Genomic DNA, 19,141 nt, shown 5'->3' with positions numbered 1-19,141 from the left:
GTACCTTGTAACATAATATCGTGAGACAGCAAAACAAGCGATTTGTGTGAATAAATCAAAAAGCTAATTTAGCAAAATAATTATATTAAATAATTATTTGTAATTTACAAAACATCATGATTTGCACAAAATTGTTGATATGAAAATCAATCGTGCCTAATAATTAAAAAATGCTTAACTGTCTAAAATTAAAATCAATTATTTATAATTTACAAACAAGCTATGCATTGCACAACAAAGCATGATTATCAAAATATCCAAATAATGATCAGCATTTTCTATTGTATCGAATCTGTATAAAACACTCAATTACATGAAAACAATATGTCAGTCAGATATCAAAGATCTAACCGTAAGGTTATCGTTCCATTCCGCCCGATCGACTTAGCAATTTCTCATAACGCATAAACTGCTTTCGTTCTACTAAATTATAATCGGTAAACTTATCTGTAATAATTAAATTGATATTGATTTGGAAGGAGATAATAAAACCAGGGTTCATTTCATTCACGCACCAAATTCCGAGTTATTCATTATGGAGTCAACCTACCCTCCGGTTCCTTATTCCATCTCACTTCCAACAGTAGTGACCCTCGACACACCCATAAGTGGTGAATAAAAATTAAATTCATTCAATTCAACTCATTTAATTTTGCAGACTCCGTTTTATAAATTTTATCATTTTCACGCTGCGTTTTCTGAGGATTGCAAGTCGATCGGGCCGTGCTGTTCGCGCTGTTTACCGTGCTGCTTACCGCGTTCAACTATAACGCCGTCTCCGCGCTCAGCCAACGCGTTCAACCATAACGCAGTTCCGCGAACCTTTGACACGACAATCATCTCTATCAGATCAGCCTCAGCCAAACTCACCATGGAAGAAGACGCATCATCTGGACACATACAGACATCGACAACTACAATACACCAGGATCTACTACAGTGCACGCTAATGGCACTACCAGTTCCTTGGTTCGATGAAAGCTTCCACGATTCCGACAATCCGTCTTCACCATCAGAGGCCAGCCACAACAATCCAATCAAATTCTGCCCACTTCAGAGTCCTAACATGTCGAACGAGACACCGGACCATGCAGACCACCAGCGGCACGACGGACGGCGCAGAGCAACCCGCTTTGTCCATCATCATCTTCCGCCAGCTGCACGCACATGACATGTTAACTCCGCTCAGGCAAGCTCAAGGTTTTCCTACACACATACATATTTAACATAGGTACACACCACGAAATTAGCATCTCTAGTTACACTTAGAAGCAGCAACCCTTGACTTCTGTCACTAAGACATTTTTACTCGATGGATCTATTCTTAACACTAGATAGATTCCTGACTATGTGTAATTGTCTTAGGCAACCTTTGATACTCCAACTTTAGACCTTTCAAAACTCAACCAACCATTTTTCAACTCTTCGTAGTTTCAATAACGCACTTTTGAACTACCCACTGTACTCTGTTACGCACATTCAGACGATATGTACTAACAGAGCAGCCTCTAAGCTAATCCGAGCATGCGCGAACGCCTTCGATGCTTATATCTCTCTTAGCCCTGTGGACCCACTCACAAGCTAAGTTACCCTTTCTACACTTCTGCACACATTGCAAGTCGGAAACGCCAGAAGAAATCATCTTACGAGCAGCCAAATGACATATTCCCTCGTACCTCATGTTTTCTGATGGCCAGCAAACAAAATACCTTGGTTGAACTTACAAGTCTAACTACATTGGACACACTATCAAATAATTCAAGTCACAACCCCAGCTTCTGCATTATAACTTAATGCTATTTTCATACTACCTACGTTATGTCAATCACTTTTACAAATCTCAATAAAAGTACATACATCAGTATCACAAATATCAAGGAAAATCTAAGCGAGCCAGATGAGTTACAATTTCAAAACATGAAAACGAAGCAATTCGACACCTGCAAAGAAAAACAGTTACGAAACAACCGAATTAAACCAGTGCGAGTGTCATGTTTCACAACAGTCAAACCTGACCTACATCAAGCATCTCAAATGACAAATATTATTTTCGACTATATGATTGTAAGCACAATTCGACATACAAGCAATTTCAATGTGCTAAGCAATGAACAAGAGACGCACTTTTAGCAAAAATACTACTCTACATTGTCAGTACAGTCTGATCCACGAAACGCGAGCGCTGTACTGAGTAAAGACAACACACGACCAGATCTTCACACAAATCCATCACCATCAGCCAGTCAACACCCACTTCAACATCTTCCTGTATCGCAATCCTCCACTCGGATTACTGGAAAGGGGGTCCTGTAAGGGTTATTATCCTACCATTTGCACGACTCAAATTATAATTACAAGTACCTTGTAACATAATATCGTGAGACAGCAAAACAAGCAATTTGTGTGAATAAATCAATAAGCTAATTTAGCAAAATAATTATATTAAATAATTATTTATAATTTACAAAACATCATGATCTGCACAAAATTGTTTATATGAAAATCAATCGTGCCTTATAATTAAAAAGTGCTTAATTGTCTAAAATTAAAATCAATTATTTATAATTTACAAACAAGCTATGCATTGCACAACAAAGCATGATTATCAAAATATCCAAATAATGATCAGCATTTTCTATTGTATCGAATCTGTATAAAACACTCAATTACATGAAAACAATATGTCAGTCAGTTATCAAAGATCTAACCGTAAGGTTATCGTTCCATTCCGCCCGATCAACTTAGCAATTTCTCATAACGCATAAACTGCTTTCGTTCTACTAAATTATAATCGGTAAACTTATCTGTAATAATTAAATTGATATTGATTTGGAAGGAGATAATAAAACCAGGGTTCATTTCATTCACGCACCAAATTCCGAGTTATTCATCATGGAGTCAACCTACCCTCCGGTTCCTTATTCCATCTCACTTCCAACAGGGACATGAAAATCGCTGTAGCAATTATTTCTGCATCTCCAAGTCAGATACGCACATTATTTGCTATCATTATTTCGACATGCTTCCCATCAAATCCACCTGAACTGTGGAACAAGTACAAGGGTGACATGTCAGAAGACATTTTACATCGAATTCGTGTCAGTTCAGAGAATCCCGATCTCGAAGTGAATGAGGAGATACATAACCAGACTTTGCTTTTGATCGAAGACATGTGTTATCTCAAGTTAGGAATGCCAACGCCACATCGTGGAATGAATGACGCTTTTAATCGAGAATTGGAACGTGAACGTGAATATGATCGAGATGCATTGAACCGATCGGTTTGATCGAATGTACCAATGTTGAACCCCCAACAAAAGGAAGTGTACGATACGTTATTGCAGGCAATTGATGATGGAAATGGTGGTTTATTTATCCTCGATGCGCCTGGTGGAACTGGGAAGACATTTCTCATGTCATTGATTTTGGCCACTGTTCGTGTGAGATCCGAAATTTCTGTAGCAGTTGCTTCTTCTGGGATAGCGGCCACGTTGTTAAAAGGATACCGAACGGCTCATTCAGCGTTGAAATTGCCGTTAAACCTTCTCGATCGAACTATGAAAAATCTGCGCGATTACTCAAGATGTTTTGGTGGCGCAATGATTCTACTATCTGGTAATTTCCGCCAAACACTACCAGTCATTCCAAGATCGACCGCTGCCGATGAAATGAACGCTTGCCTCAAATCATAAACTCTGTGGCGCTATGTGAAGAAATTTTAGCTGACGACAAACATGCGAGTTGCATTGCTAAACAATCCATCTGCCGAAAAACAATTGCTGACTATCGGTAACTGCCGTGCTCCTGTCGACGAATCGAACGGATTGATTTCGTTTCCGCTGAATTTTTGAAATTTCGTCTCAGCGAAGGACGACCTCATCAACAAAGTGTTCCCGAACGTCATTGCTAACCACAAGAATCACAATTGGTTGAGTGAACGAGCAATTTTTGCGGCAAAGAACAAAGATGTGGATCACTTAAGCTTCACAATTCAAAATCAAATCGTTGGTCCAATGCATTCCTTCAAATCTATCGACTGTGTAATAAACGAAGACGAAGCAACCAACTATTCAACTGAATTTTTAAACTTATTGGATCTGCCTGGCTTGCCACCGCACAATTTACAACTGAAGATTGACTTGGTAGTTATCGTGCTTTGAAATCTGAACCAACCAAAACTATGTAATCTATTTCGTTTTGATTTGATTTTTGCACATTTATTGAACTTAATTCATTTTGGGTATTTTAATTCAGCTAATAAGTTAACACAAGATTATTGATTGTGAGGCGGTACGAAGTTCGCCGGGTCAGCTAGTATTATATTAAAAAGAAATACTTATGCTAATAATATTATTAATGTGAATGCACTGCACTACTAGGATTGAAGCATCTAGCGGGAATATATGAAACTTGAAATTTGAGAGGAATTTAAAGTGTTTTAATTAATCAGTATGTACCTATCTAAAAACATTCAATAGAAAAATAATAAATACGATCGAATTATAAATTTATGTTTGAATTTCAATAAAAAAATATTCTTTCCCTAAAAAAACACATGTATTTATAGATTAATAATTATCATTTTTTTTCACAAATTGCAAGCTTTATATTTTCCCTCTAGGTGCCTTTCGGAGGTGAAGCAATCACTATTGCAGTCATTAGTATGGTTATATATTGGTATAATAAAACATTGACTGTGCCAATTCAGGAAACAGTCATTCATATTATAACCACTTCCGTAACCGGACAAAATAGAACATAAGAACATGAAGAAACAGAACGGTGACAAAACAGAACAGCGATAAATCGAACTATGACAATTCAGAAAAATATAACATTTAATATTGAAAATGTCGTATCTTTATATGTTATAATATGTGGTAGGCAACGTTCCCTGTAAGGTATGCGCACATCTACCAAAATGTGTCCGCATACATGTTTTCATCCCTCGAACACTGCTCATACAAAAATATTGTAAAAGAAAGTTTCCTTTGCCAGATTTTAATTTTGCTCGAAAGCACGAAATCATCACATGCACAATTCTTCGACTCATTTCTCGAAAGGCGGAAGGCTGAATTTAATAAATACCTTAAAATATAAGTTTTAATGATAAATTGTATGTGTATGCTTATGGGGGGGGGGGGTAAATTTACCGCCCGGATGACGGCCGTCACTGACGGGTGACACCAACCGTAGTAACACCACTGCTCATATGCATTGATGATCCGCACACACAAAAGAAAAATTAGAGGGAACGTTGCTGGTAGGTTAACCGTTACTATAAAATCTTTGATATACCTATAACATTTTAGAATTATGCATAATTATGTAATGGTGTCAATTATTATTAGCGGATAGACATTATATGAATTGAATATATAATATGTAGCATTATAATACGATTAATATAATATCATCATTATTAAAAAAAATTAATGGTGACTATTCTAAATTGATATCTGTTAAAATATACCTATATACTTTTATAATGACATTTTAATGTCAAATAAATCATTCGGTAGTAGGTACCTATTTCAAACAAAAAAAAATATTATTATTATTTTACATTACAGCAGGCCAAGCGATCTGATAACAGTAATGTAGGTATGGGTAAATCATTCTACAGTGGCACCATAGGCGATTCACGCGTGTTTTGAATTGCTTGCGACAATGCCTGTTTCAATGCTAGCAAAAAATACCACTACAACTGCAAGCCGCATTTGCCGTACCCATGGTGTTACTGTAAAACGATTACCTACTGAAACATAATATGTATTGCAGTAATAGAAGTGAAAAAATCACATGAACACCAAGGATTCTTCTCTGCCAGATGTCAGTTTCTTACGCACTGGACTACGACAACCGACATAAATCCTAATTACTGTTAAATTAATGCTAATAATAAACAATAACATAAACGCTCACAATGGGCGAGCGGTTATAGTGTGGGATTATAATATGAGGTTCGCAACTCGGGTCTGGAAAATTTACATGTTGGTTTATAATGTGTGTTTGGAACAGATAGACCTAATTGGTTGAGCAAGTGGCCAACATTAATTTATTGTAAAAACAAAAATATTTAAATATGACCAACACTCTGTGTATTGGACATTGTAAAATAAAGAAAAACATGAATGTTTCGGTGTTATTATCGGGGTTATATTATTATACATATTTAATACAAGTAGAAATTAGTGTTGATTGATTTCATTGCTGATGATATCTATAATATATTCACTTTCATATTCAAAATTAAATTTTAAATCACAATTTATCATATTAAAGAATTCTGTTAACCTAGGTATCAAAAAAAAACTTTTTTTGAAGATTTTATTATGATATAATATACTAATATACCATAATAAGTTGTATCGTATTATTTAAGCTCGGCTTAGACATGACGGATCCCGCGCGTAGCCTATTTGTACTGGCATCTATATTATATTCGTTCACACTTGTCCGCGCGGAACCTATCCATTAGTCAACCGCCAAAAAATGGATCCCGCTCGGAATCCACGGCTCTGTTTTTATAAAATACCTACGCGTTCAGTTGAATCATGCAAATCACGCGGTCTCTTATCAGAGCATCAGAACTTGAAAGTTCTTCTCTAATCATCGCAACTAATTCGTTGAATATTTTTTTCGAAATCCTGAAATAATTTTGTTTCCAATTTTATCAGTTTGGGATATAAACCTGTAAAACAGTTTTTTGTAGAGTACCATATTAATTATTCGACATCCACGTTAACACTGAAGTTTCGAGCTCCGAATGTCCGCGCGGGAACCGCGTCTTTCTGAACAGCCATCAATAATTTACACGCGGTTCAATACGCGCGGAATCCGCTGTGTTTGAACCGAGCTTTATGTTTTGGTGCTTCATAATATTACTACTATAATATAATTAATTATTGACTATTAGGTATATTAAAATTAAATTAATAATTGATTAATAAAGTTATGAACATACATAATATTATTATGTAATGCGTGTTTTATTGTTTTTGTTATCTGTGTTTTTTTTTGTAAATAAATATTTACTGTTTCTTATTTTCAGTCACAATTTTTTTTCTGTTCATCCGACCAAAACCGAAGGTTTCCGAATTCTTTAGCAAACATTTCCGATGCGTCACAATTAGATGATTCTTCTTTAGTAGACCATAAAGCAAAGATCGCCCTGATTGTGACTAACTTCTAATAGAGGGACGGCCATTTGCTCCTTCCATCTGAAAAGACATGGACTTTTCAATATTGTTTTTATAAAGAGTATTCATTTTAAGCTTGACAGAACTTACAATTGTAAAATATAACTTGCTCAATAAGACAATAAAGCAAGATCCGATAATTTCACTAGCATATAAAGTGCATCAAATGGTGCATTTTTGTGGATTCAAAGTAGTCTACTGATTATTTGCTGGATTGGTCTTACTTTTTATATGGCAATTTTGCCTAAAAAACCCGCTAAGTAAAAAATGAACCTCATCGCTAAAGGTAATTTTACTATAAAACAACAAGTCAGTTCCCAACTGCTTTAAGGCCCAATCGGCGAAATAACGATGCATGTGATGGTCTCATGGCTTCGATTCCTGCACCAACTGGCTTTTATACGATTGTAGGCCAAGCCATTTGCACAAAAATTGTTATGTGTAATTGTTACGTAGTCTTAATTGCTGCGACCGATGACGAATCAATAAATTGTGATCTTCTTGAACACTTTCATTCGGTGACGTGTTGGTGGTATTGCATGATTTAGAGAGTATTTGTGTCCAAAAAATTATCCACAGTTCTACGGATGGCTTGCTCAGATGGACAATTATGTACGCCTTAAAAACTAAATCGTCAATAAGTTTCACAAATCGTCGACTGGGTTTGAGATTTGGGTTATTTTGTTCCATTGTTCAAGCGTGAAATCTATTCGTGATGGTTTGCCAGATTATTCTGATCTTAAATGTAATAATTACAAAATAAAAAGAACTTTTTATGTACAACGTTTTTAAATTTTCTGTTGAATCATATAAACTTAACTTGACTAGCTTAAACGATCAAAAAAAATGTTCTTGATAGAAATACCGAATAAATAGAATGCTGAAATGTCATTTTGACATGTCATATTGATTTCCATAGTAACGCACGTATATATTAATAATTTAGTTGCAGACGCAGACCCCTAGCAACCAATACTAGTGTTATACTTTTTACGGATTTCTTCCAAAATAACCCTTTATAGATATAAAACAGAAATAACTGAAAATGAATTAAATTATACTTAAAGATGGCTAAAAGTATTAAAAGAATGCATTGGCATCGTGTTTTGATAGTAAAGTTTTGATTCCAAAAGTTTCAAATGTCTAGCTAGTCGAGAAGTTAGTTAAAAATCGATTGCAAGATTTGTACTGGATAAACATCCACCGGACAAACAAGAATAGGACCTAATAAAAACGTTGTAAAAATGTGAGCGCAATATCATAGCTCTATTTGACAGTTAACCCTTTTGTAAATTTAGATAGTATAAAAAACCCACGATATTAGAGAAAATAAAATATAACTAATCAATATCTTCAGTTTACTTAATTTCCAAAGTTACTTTCAGGTAATAAACAATTATTAATTACAATGTAAATGAATATTTTGTAAACCTAATATTTTCCATTAAAATTTTCAGTTTACAAAATATCAGAATGTCGTAAAAACATCAAATTGTCAGAAAAATCATAGTGTTGCCATCTTTTTCTATACTAATTATAGTACAAGGGTGTAAAAAATTAGTATTTCTGAAAACAGGAACATTTTTCGTCTTCAATCCTTCAAAATAATGATATTTTACATTTTGTACCGAATTTAAATTACAGTACTGTACTATAATTTATAATAGTAGGGTTGACAACAGCAAATTACCTTGGTAACAACTCATACAGGTAATTTAGCATACTGTTGGATTATTTTTAGAGAATAGCTGTTGAACTTAATTATAGATTGATTGACACAATTCAATTACATTTTTTTACACACTGACATTCTACAATAATTGGATTGGAAGTACACAGATGAAAAGCTTTTTGACTTTTTTTTTTATATGTAAAAACTAAGGGGGAAATATTCCAGGGTCTAATAAACGAAAAATACATCTAAGCTTCTACTTGGATAATGTGATGTGTTTTGTACTTTCTCCTTTTCATAAATTTATGATTTCTAGTTCTTGGAATATTCTAATTAAACGGTATCGTATTATATTTATAATTCCTTAAATAATTCTGCTAAGTATTACTATAAAAACATATTTATTTGTATAATATTATTGTAATATTAGAACACGCATACTTCCACCCGAGAGTTCTGAGTTCGATACCCGGTGAGGACATAATATTTATGTGTTTTTCTCAAATCCTGGGTGTTTGTGATTGTCCAAAGTTACTAACAACCACCTTGTACGAAAAAGCAAGGACATGGTTATTAATTATTCCAAAAAATACATATAACAGGCATAACCAATATTATAATAATAATTTGAGAGGCAAATATACAAAATTATTAATTGGGGGTTATTATAGGCTAATACTCGAATTTTTCGTTAATTGTGTTCGACATATTTAAATTTTCAAAATACGTAAATGAAAAATTTCAAATTGAATTTTCCCAAGTGTTCTTTTTCGACATGACGTAGTCTGGCTCTCATTTATAGATCATTTTTTTGTACATAACATTATAATGTCATTATGATAAATCATGCACCATTATAAAATCATATTTTATGATAGAGCATTCAAAATCATTATCATTCTAACTATTTTATGATTTATTTTATTCAATATTAAAATAATATATTAAGGCATCTTAAATGAAATCCGTGGCAATGAATGTAGATCAAAAACTCTTACAATTTCTTTCAATTAATTAGTGATATAGTCGTATTCCAATAAAATTTCAAACACATTTTTATATAGAATGTTTAGTAAACTTTGAACTAAATGTATAATGCATCTATTATATTATAGTAAAAATATAATTTGAAAAAATCAATAACCACGGATATATTTTTTATGGAAAGAAATATAGTTTTATTCAGTTGGTTTTGATAAAAAACAAATATATTGTAGCATACGAGTATTTCATATTTTTATCAATATATTAATGTGGTATATAACTATAAATAATGATATAAAATATATTTTTCCAGCATAGTTAACGGATTGCTCAGATTAAAATATAATTCTTTTTTTTTCGGCCTATATACTCTCCAGTATTTGCCAAACCCATTTGGGACCTATGACATTATAAGCTTTTATTTAATACCTCTATGTTATAAGCCGACGCGTGAGCCACTTGGCCATCTTGGGATTATAATATGTGCCACATCTATATATTTTATATTTTTAAAATAATATATCTTTTTTCTACTCTATTTAAAATATCTATAAATTCTAACGTTTACGTCCAAATATTTATTATTGAGTATGTTATAATAATTGATATCCAAAGAAAGCGAAATTATTTGAAAATATACCCATAGTCTTCACAGAAATAGATCAAAAACTGCAAAGGATCGAAAAGAATGGCGTAGAAATAGACGGGCGTGATTCAACAGTATTATAAAGAAGATGGTTGAAGTAGAATACATAATGTGTATAGAATTTTATTGATTGTTATTATTGCCTAAAGATACTTTACTTCATAAATCAGTAGTATTCAAGAATATGCTGGTGTCCCAGAGAGCTAAGAGTAATCTCCATGATTAGCGTAGGCTGTTCGAAATACATCTCTATATATATAAAAATCTCGTGTCACGGTGTTTGTGGTCGCACTCCTCCGAAACGGCTCAACCGATTTTTATGATTTTTTTATGTATATTTGTTAGGTATAAGAATTAGGTATCATAAAGTATATTTCATACCGCTAAGTAATAAGGATATCTCTATCCAGAAAATTTTTTCTTTTAATTTTTTGACAATTTTTTTTTGTATTTTTTTTATTAGGCATCAAAAAATACCTATAACCCTAAATTTTCACCCTCCTACCTTTACCCTTCCATTTTTTATACGCGATTTTAGTATTTTTGTATGAACAAATTAAACCGTCGTTCGTGTTTCAAACAGAACGAAATTATTTATGTTGTTGAATGACAGATGGCGCTACGTCCGAGAAGAATTCAAGAGAAGAGTCGCGTCGTTTTGACATTTCATTCGGCATATCACAACGCAGTGCGTACAAAATTTTGTACGATTTATTTTAATGTATCTATTTGTGTGCGTGTATTACAGTGCACAATGCCAGCAAGACTCAATGGAGCCCATTTGGGCCGTCGAACGAATAAAGCCACAAACATGCGAAATAGTAGAGCAGAAAGAACAGACGAACAAATCCAACAAGATAACAAAAACGTGCGTGTGAGCATGTCGCAATTGCGTGCATCTTAATCACAAGAGGCACGAGCTGAACGAAATCAACAACGAAAATTGGAACGAATCCAAGCGCGCCGGTTCGTAGTTAACACACGCAGAGCAAATGACCGACAACGCCAACAAGTACATCGAGCATTTACATTCGCTTCGTTCCTTCGTCTCGCATTCGAGTACGAGCCAGATAGTGAATATTCCGCTCATCCAAAAGTGCTGATTGGTGCTATGGACAAAGAATGTATCCATTGTTACGCGCTCAAATTCAAACATGAGTCAGCCGGGATGTGTTGCGCATCAGGAAAAGTTCAACTACCAGAAATTGAGACACCACCAGAACCATTGAACGGCTTGCTCATCGGCACGGTTCCAGATACACACCTGTTCCTGAAGTCCATTCGCACTTTCAATTTAGGCTTCCAAACGACTTCGTTTGGATCAACAAAAATAGTTCACAATACTGCGGCAATGGTCAACAATTCCATTCAACGTTCAAAATCAAAGGCCAAGTGTACCACAAAGTAGGCTCATTGCTGCCAATGCCATACGAACCACATAATTTTTTACAAATCTACTTCATGGGCGGTGAGGACATCAATCGTGTGGATGCATGTTGCGGCTACAATAACCTCAATTCGCCTAATACCAGGAGCATCGTCGGCGAACTCGACGCCCTATTGAATGAGCACAATGAATTATTGAAATTCTTCAAATCACACATGCACGAATTGCATAGTGACAATCACGCTATTGTCATCAATCCTGATAAAACACCAGCTGGAGAGCACGTGCGTCGATTTGATGTGCTTGTTGTTGACGACATTGCTGGAATCATGGTTGGCGACCGCACATCGACGCGAGAAATCGTGATTCGAAGAAGAAAAATTATCTGGAGTTCATCGCTGACACACGCCGTTCATACGACGCTCTCCAATATCCTCTAATTTTCTGGAAGGGACAAGTCGAATATTGCATAAACATTAAACAACGAGATCCCGCCACAGGTAATTCATTCATTATGAACATCATTACTCATTTTTAATTGATAAAATGAATCGTTGGTGTTTTTTTGTTTTTATCGGTGGTCATCGTCTACAGCGCTCCATTCCTCTTTCTGTCGTAGATCCCATCCCCACACACTTACGATACATTCGTTATTTTTTATTTAACAACCAAAATATGCACTACAAATAATTTATATGGCAGAACAACTTTGCTGGGTCAGCTAGTCTCTATATATAAAAATCTCGTGTCACGATGTTTGTGGTCGCACTCCTCCGAAATGGCTTCACCGATTTTTATGATTTTTTTTATGTATATTTTTTAGGTATAAGAATAGGTCAACAAATATAATTCATACCGCTAGGTGATTAGGGTATCTCTATCCAGATAAAATTTTCTTTTATTTTTTCGACAAATTTTTTTTGTACTTTTTTTATTATTTGGCATCAAAGAATACCTATAACTTCAAATTTTTATCCTCCTATCCCTACCCTCCCATTTTTTAATCGCGATTTTATTATTTTTGTATGAACAAATTTTACCGTCGTTCGTATTTCAAACAGAACGAAATTATTTATGTTGTTGAATGACAGATGGCGCTACGTCCGAGAAGAATTCAAGAGAAGAGTCGCGTCGTTTTGACATTTCATTCGACATATCACAACGCAGTGCGTGCAAAATTTTGTACGATTTATTTTAATTAATCTATTTTTGTGTGCGTGTATTACAGTGCACAATTCCAGCAAGACGCAAGGGGGGCTATTTGGGGCGTCGAACGAATAAAGCAACAAACATGCGAAATAGTAGAGCAGAAAGAACAGACGTACCAATCCAACAAGATAACAAAAACGTGCGTGTGAGCATGTCGCAATTGCGTGCATCTCAATCACAAGAGGCACGAGCTGAAAGAAATCAACAACGACAATTGGAACGGAGCCAAACGCGCCGGTTAGTAGTTAACACACGCAGAGCAAATGACCGACAACGCCAACAAGTACATCGAGCATTTACATCCACTTCGTTCCTTCGTCTCGCATTCGAGTACGAGCCAGATAGTAAATATTCCGCTCATCCGAAAGTGCTGATTGGTGCTATGGACAAAGAATGTCTCCAATGTTACGCGCTCAAATTCAAACATGAGTCAGCCGGGATCTGTTGCGCATCAGGAAAAGTAAAACTACCAGAAATTGAGACACCACCAGAACCATTGAACGGCTTGCTCATCGGCACGGTTCCAGATTCACACCTGTTCCTGAAGTCCATCCGCACATTCAATTCATGCTTCCAAATGACTTCGTTTCGATCAACAGAAATAGTTCACAATACTGCGGCAATGGTCAACAATTCCATTCAACGTTAATCAAAGGCCAAGTGTACCACAAAGCAGGCTCATTGCTGCCAATGCCAAACGAACCACATATTTTTTTACAAATCTACTTCATGTGCGGTGAGGACATCAGTCGTGTGGATGCACGTTGCGGCTACAATAACCTCAATTTGCCTAATACCAAGAGCATCGTCGGCGAACTGGACGCCCTATTGAATGAGCACAATGAATTATTGAAATTCTTCAAAGCACACATGCACGAATTGCATAGTGAAAATCACGCTATTTTCATCAATCCTGCTAAAACACCAGCTGGAGAGCACGTGCGTCGATTCAATGCGCCTGTTGTTGACGACATTGCTGCAATCATGGTTGGCGACCGCACATCGACGCGAAAAATTGTGATTCGAAGAAGAAACAATAATCTGGAGTTCATCGCTGACACACACCGTTCTTACGACGCTCTCCAATATCCGCTAATTTTATGGAAGAGACAAGACGGATATTGCATAAACATTAAACAACGAGATTCTGTCACAAGTAATTCATTCATTATGAACATCATTATTCATTTTGAATTGATAAAATGAATGGTTGGTGTTTTTTTGTTTTTATCGGCGGTCATCGTCTTCAGCGCTCCATTACTCTTTCTGTCATAGGTTCCATCCCTACACACTTACGATACATTCGTTATTTTTTATTTAACAACCAAATTATTCACTAGAAATAATTTATATGGCAGAACAACGTATGCCGGGTCAGCTAGTAATATATAAAAATCTCGTGTCACGGTGTTTGTGGTCGCAATCCTCCGAAACGGCTCGACCGATTTTTAGAATTTTTTTATGTATATTTGTTAGGTATGAGAATAGGTCGTAAAGTATATTTCATACCGCTAGGTAATTAGGGTATCTCTATCCAGAAAAAAAATTCTTTTATTTTTATGACAATTTTTTTTTTATTTGGCATCAACCCCAAATTTTCACCCTCCTACCTCCACCTTCCCATTTTATAATCGCGATTTTAGTATTTTTGTATGAACAAATTTAACCGTCGTTCGTATTTCAAACAGAACGAAATTATTTATGTTGTTAAATGACAGATGGCGCTACATCCGAGAAGAATTCAAGAGCAGCGTCGCGTCATTTTGACATTTCATTCGGCATATCACAACGCAGTGCATGCAAATTTTTTTACTATTTATTTTAATTTATCTATTTGTGTGCGTGTATTACAGTGAACAATGCCAGCAAGACGTAAGGAGGCGCATTTGGGCTGTCTAACGAATATAGCAACAAACATGCAAAATAGTAGAGCAGAAAGAACAGACGAACAAATCCAATAAAATCACTAAAATGTGCGTGTGAGCATGTCGCAATTGCGTGCATCTCATTCACAAGAGGCACAAGCTGAACGAAATCAACAACGACAATTGGAACGGAGCCAAGCGCGCCGGTTCGTAGTTAACACACGCAGATCAAATGACTGACAACGCCAACTAGTACATCGAGCATTTACATCCGCTTCGTTCTTTCGTCTCGCATTTGAAGACGAGCCAGATATTGAATATTTCGTTCATCTAAAAGTTCTGATTGGTGCTATTTACAAAGAGTGTCCCTATTGTCATGCGCTCAAATTCAAACATGAGTCAGCCGGGATGTATTGCGCATCAGGAAAAGTTCAACTACCAGAAATTGAGACACCACCAGAACCATTGAACGGCTTGCTCATCAGCACGGTTCCAGATTCACACCTGTTCCTGAAGTCCATTCGCACATTCAATTTATGCTTCCAAATGACTTCGTTTGGAGCATCAGAAATAGTTCACAATACTGCGGCAATGGTCAACAATTCCATTCAGCGTTCAGAATCAAAGACCAAGTGTACCACAAAGTAGGATCATTGCTGCCACCACCAAACGAACCACATATTTTTTTACAAATCTACTTCATGGGCGGTGAGGACATCAATCGTGTAGATGCACGTTGCGGCTACAATAACCTCAATTCGCCTAATAGCAGGCGCATCGTCGGCGAACTGGACGCCCTATTGAATGAGCACAATGAATTATTGAAATTCTTCAAATCACACATGCACGAATTGCAAAGTGACAATCACGCCATTGTCATCAATCCTGATCAAACACCAGCTGGAGAGCACGTGCGTCGATTCAATGCGCTTGTTGTTGATGACGTTGCTGGAATCATGGTTGGCGACCGCACATCGACGCGAGAAAGCGTGATTCAAAGAAGAAAAAATAATCTGGAGTTCATCGCTGACACACACCGTTCATACGACACTCTCCAATATCCGCTAATTTTCTGGAAGGGACAAGACGGATATTACATAAACATTAAACAACGAGATCCCGCCACAGATAATTCATTCATTACGAACATCATTACTCATTTTGAATTGATAAAATGAATGGTTGGTGTTTTTTTGTTTTTATCGGCGGTCACCGTCTACAGCTCTCCATTCCTCTTTCTGTTATAGATCCCATCCTCACACACTTACAATACATTCGTTATTTTTTATTTAACAACCAAAATATTCATTAGAAATAATTTATATGGCAGAACAACGTTTGCCGGGTCAGCTAGTATAAATATATACATATATATGTTTAAAGACTTAAGTAAACAAAACGAAAACAAAAACTTAAAACACAAACATTCCTTTTATTGAAAATAAACAAACACTTCAGAAAATTGTTCCGCATGCAACTTTTCATCGCTTTTTTACATACGGTGTTGTGAGACATATACAGAAATATTAGTTTTTATGAGAAATTAAATTATTTATAATATAAAAGAAACGAAATCCTGCGCCACACTTTCCTTTACTCGCGGCACACCGATTGGGAAGCCCTCGCCTAGAATTTTTAGTGTGCCATGTAATAAGAAAATTTGAAAACAACTGACTTAAATAATAATATTTTATTTTGAAGTTTTGTGCTAATTAACTTTTTACATATTTCAATTTAAACAAAAATTTTATGATCTTATGAAAATTACAATGATGTACTTGAGTGGGATGATTTTTTAGGTGTTTAACTTTCTCTTTTAACACTTTCTTCAAAGTCATTTTAACGAATCTTTGGAAAGATAAGTAAGGTAGTAGGAAAAAATTTTACAAAGAAATGTAACGAACAGCGGAATTATCATAACTCTATTTTTCACATTTAAACTAAAATTAAAATAAAATCAAAGATTGTCTACACTCTTGATAGTAAAGTACGTTCATACGTCCGTATGTATTCTATTCTTCTATTGCTCACTCATATGCAAAAATAAACGTGGTTATTTTTCTATGCACATGTGGGTATGCCTACATGAGAAATCATAATATGGACTCAAATGATTTTATGCAATATTGACAGTGTCTCTCAATCCATGGGTACAAGCTATATATTTAATTACGAGAAAGAGATATTAACACGTCTTTTACGGGTTATTTTTGAATAGACAACAGAAAGATTAGTATTTCCTTGGATCATAGATAATTAATTTACTTCACCATTAAGAGTAGGTATAAAACATGGGCCTGTAATAATGAATCTTTTATTTACAGATTTTGTTTTTACGAGAAATGGACGTTAGCAACTTGCTCAAACTATTAGGTCCAAACATACATTGACAAACAATATATGAATTTGCCAGAATCAGGATTTGATTCCGGACCGACGGCATTTTAAGCCGGCACGTTATCGCTAGGCCATCGTAGATTTTACACAGAACAGAGAATTTACATATTACATACGGTCGGGTTCCGAAATGTAATGTTATTACAATACATATTTAATTACGAAAGCTTGATTAGAATGGTAGCTGCGTATCCATTTGGCGAGATTACATTTTCTTAAGGTAAATGCTCCGCCTACCAGATTGTATGCTTAATTGTATCATTATAATTAATTCATAGTAACCACGCCTTTGTATGGGCATAAAATCATTAAAAATATAAATAATTTCTCCTGATTTCTGTATACGCGGCTATTTATGTTGCATTAATATTTTAAATACAAATGATTAACTACTAAAAAACATTTTTTATATACTTCTATATATCATATTATATGTAGTTATTCCGTTGTTATTTTTTATAATGGTCCAATGATTTAATAAATGATACGAAATTTAAAAAAACTATTTATTTAATTTTAGACTATTTATAAATGTACGAACCTACATAAAAACTGATATATCTAGTAATAGTTTCCACTTATTTTAATGAATAATTTGAAAAAAATTGCTTTTTAAATACTCCACTGTTTATTTACAAGTATATAACGATTTACTGATATGATTAATTATTGTTAGTGTTATTTACAGCTTCAAATTAACCAGGGGATAATACTATTCAATAAGTGGATTTTTGCGGATAATCAATCGGTTAACCGGTTAAAACCTGTCATAGGGAAGAACATATTATGTTGCATGTTTAAATATTTTAATATGCATCGGTTTTAAAAATAACTACTTTAATTACCTCGTTAAATTTGTGCAAAAAGTAAATATACAACAGAAATAGAAAATAAATAATAGTAACCAATAATAACCCTTAGCAACCAATACTAGTGGATTGGATTACGGATTTTTTCCGAAATAACTTTTCATAATAAACAGAATTAACAGAAAATTAATTCAATTATACTTAAAGATGGCTAAAAATATTAAAAGAATACATTGGCATCGTGTTCTGATATATTCTAACAGTTTCGAATGTCTAGCTAGTCGGGAAGCTAGTTAAAAATTCAAACAGTTGCAAGATTTGTATTGGATAAACAACCACCGGACAGACAAGAATACGAGCTAAGAAAATCGTAGTAAAAATGGATAAAATAGCTAATAATAACCTACATACTAGTATTATACATATTATACTGTTATAAAATTATTAAATACAATTATTTACAATCCTTCCTTTAATACACATTTTACAATAAAAAAAAATATAGATATTATAATTTAATAAGATAAATTATTATAAATGTATTTATAGCACCATAACTTGTAAATTATAAATTTGCTTATGTCTTGAAAATAATATTTTTTGGTTGATAATGCATTTAGAGCAGTGATGCATAAATTGAGGCCCAAAATGGCATTTGTTGCTGCCCAAAATAACAAGTACTTCATCATTAAATGTAACTAATTAAAAAAAATGTGTATTGTCTCGTGTATTTTTCAACACGTTTACACACTGTGGCCCATGACTCAATAAACAGTATCGCGCGAGAATGGTAGTACTAGTGAGTGAGAACCAGACCACGTGCCAGCCTCATCGTCATTAAAGGTCAGTGCCTGGCATCCTTGGTGTAAGCCTCCCCAGAATTCGTATTATCCTCTTCCTAGTAATAAGCGCAGCCACCTAATATACACTTTTTATTATTCGCGATATTCGATTGAAAATCTCTAAAATA

The 19,141-nt window shown here is 34.7% G+C and overlaps 1 protein-coding gene across 1 annotated transcript; it reads left to right on the top strand.

Moving 5' to 3' along the window:
- Nucleotides 1–871: 871 nt before the first annotated feature.
- Nucleotides 872–16,143, top strand: LOC147065492 (uncharacterized). The gene is made up of 3 exons (XM_085956992.1): nt 872–1,018; nt 13,120–13,724; nt 15,558–16,143. Exons 1-3 carry the CDS (start codon nt 872–874, stop codon nt 16,141–16,143), a joined length of 1,338 nt encoding a protein of 445 aa, XP_085813118.1.
- Nucleotides 16,144–19,141: the final 2,998 nt, after the last annotated feature.

The sequence above is a fragment of the Rhyacophila brunnea genome, unplaced genomic scaffold, assembly GCF_057557595.1.
Source record: "Rhyacophila brunnea isolate RB1 unplaced genomic scaffold, BYU_Rbru_1.0 scaffold_6, whole genome shotgun sequence".
NCBI lineage: Eukaryota > Metazoa > Arthropoda > Insecta > Trichoptera > Rhyacophilidae > Rhyacophila > Rhyacophila brunnea.
Note: the sequence above shows the minus strand (reverse complement) of the source record. Positions and strands in the feature narration are given on the sequence as shown.

Excerpts from the sequence above, each read along its gene's own strand:
- LOC147065492 (XM_085956992.1), top strand. The coding sequence starts at position 872 with ATGGAAGAAGACGCATCATCTGGACACATACAGACATCGACAACTACA. Across the intron at positions 1,019-13,119 it reads ATCCGTCTTCACCATCAGAG|TGCACAATTCCAGCAAGACG; the intron begins GCCAGCCACAAC and ends CGTGTATTACAG. Across the intron at positions 13,725-15,557 it reads GTTCACAATACTGCGGCAAT|TGGTCAACAATTCCATTCAG; the intron begins GGTCAACAATTC and ends ATACTGCGGCAA.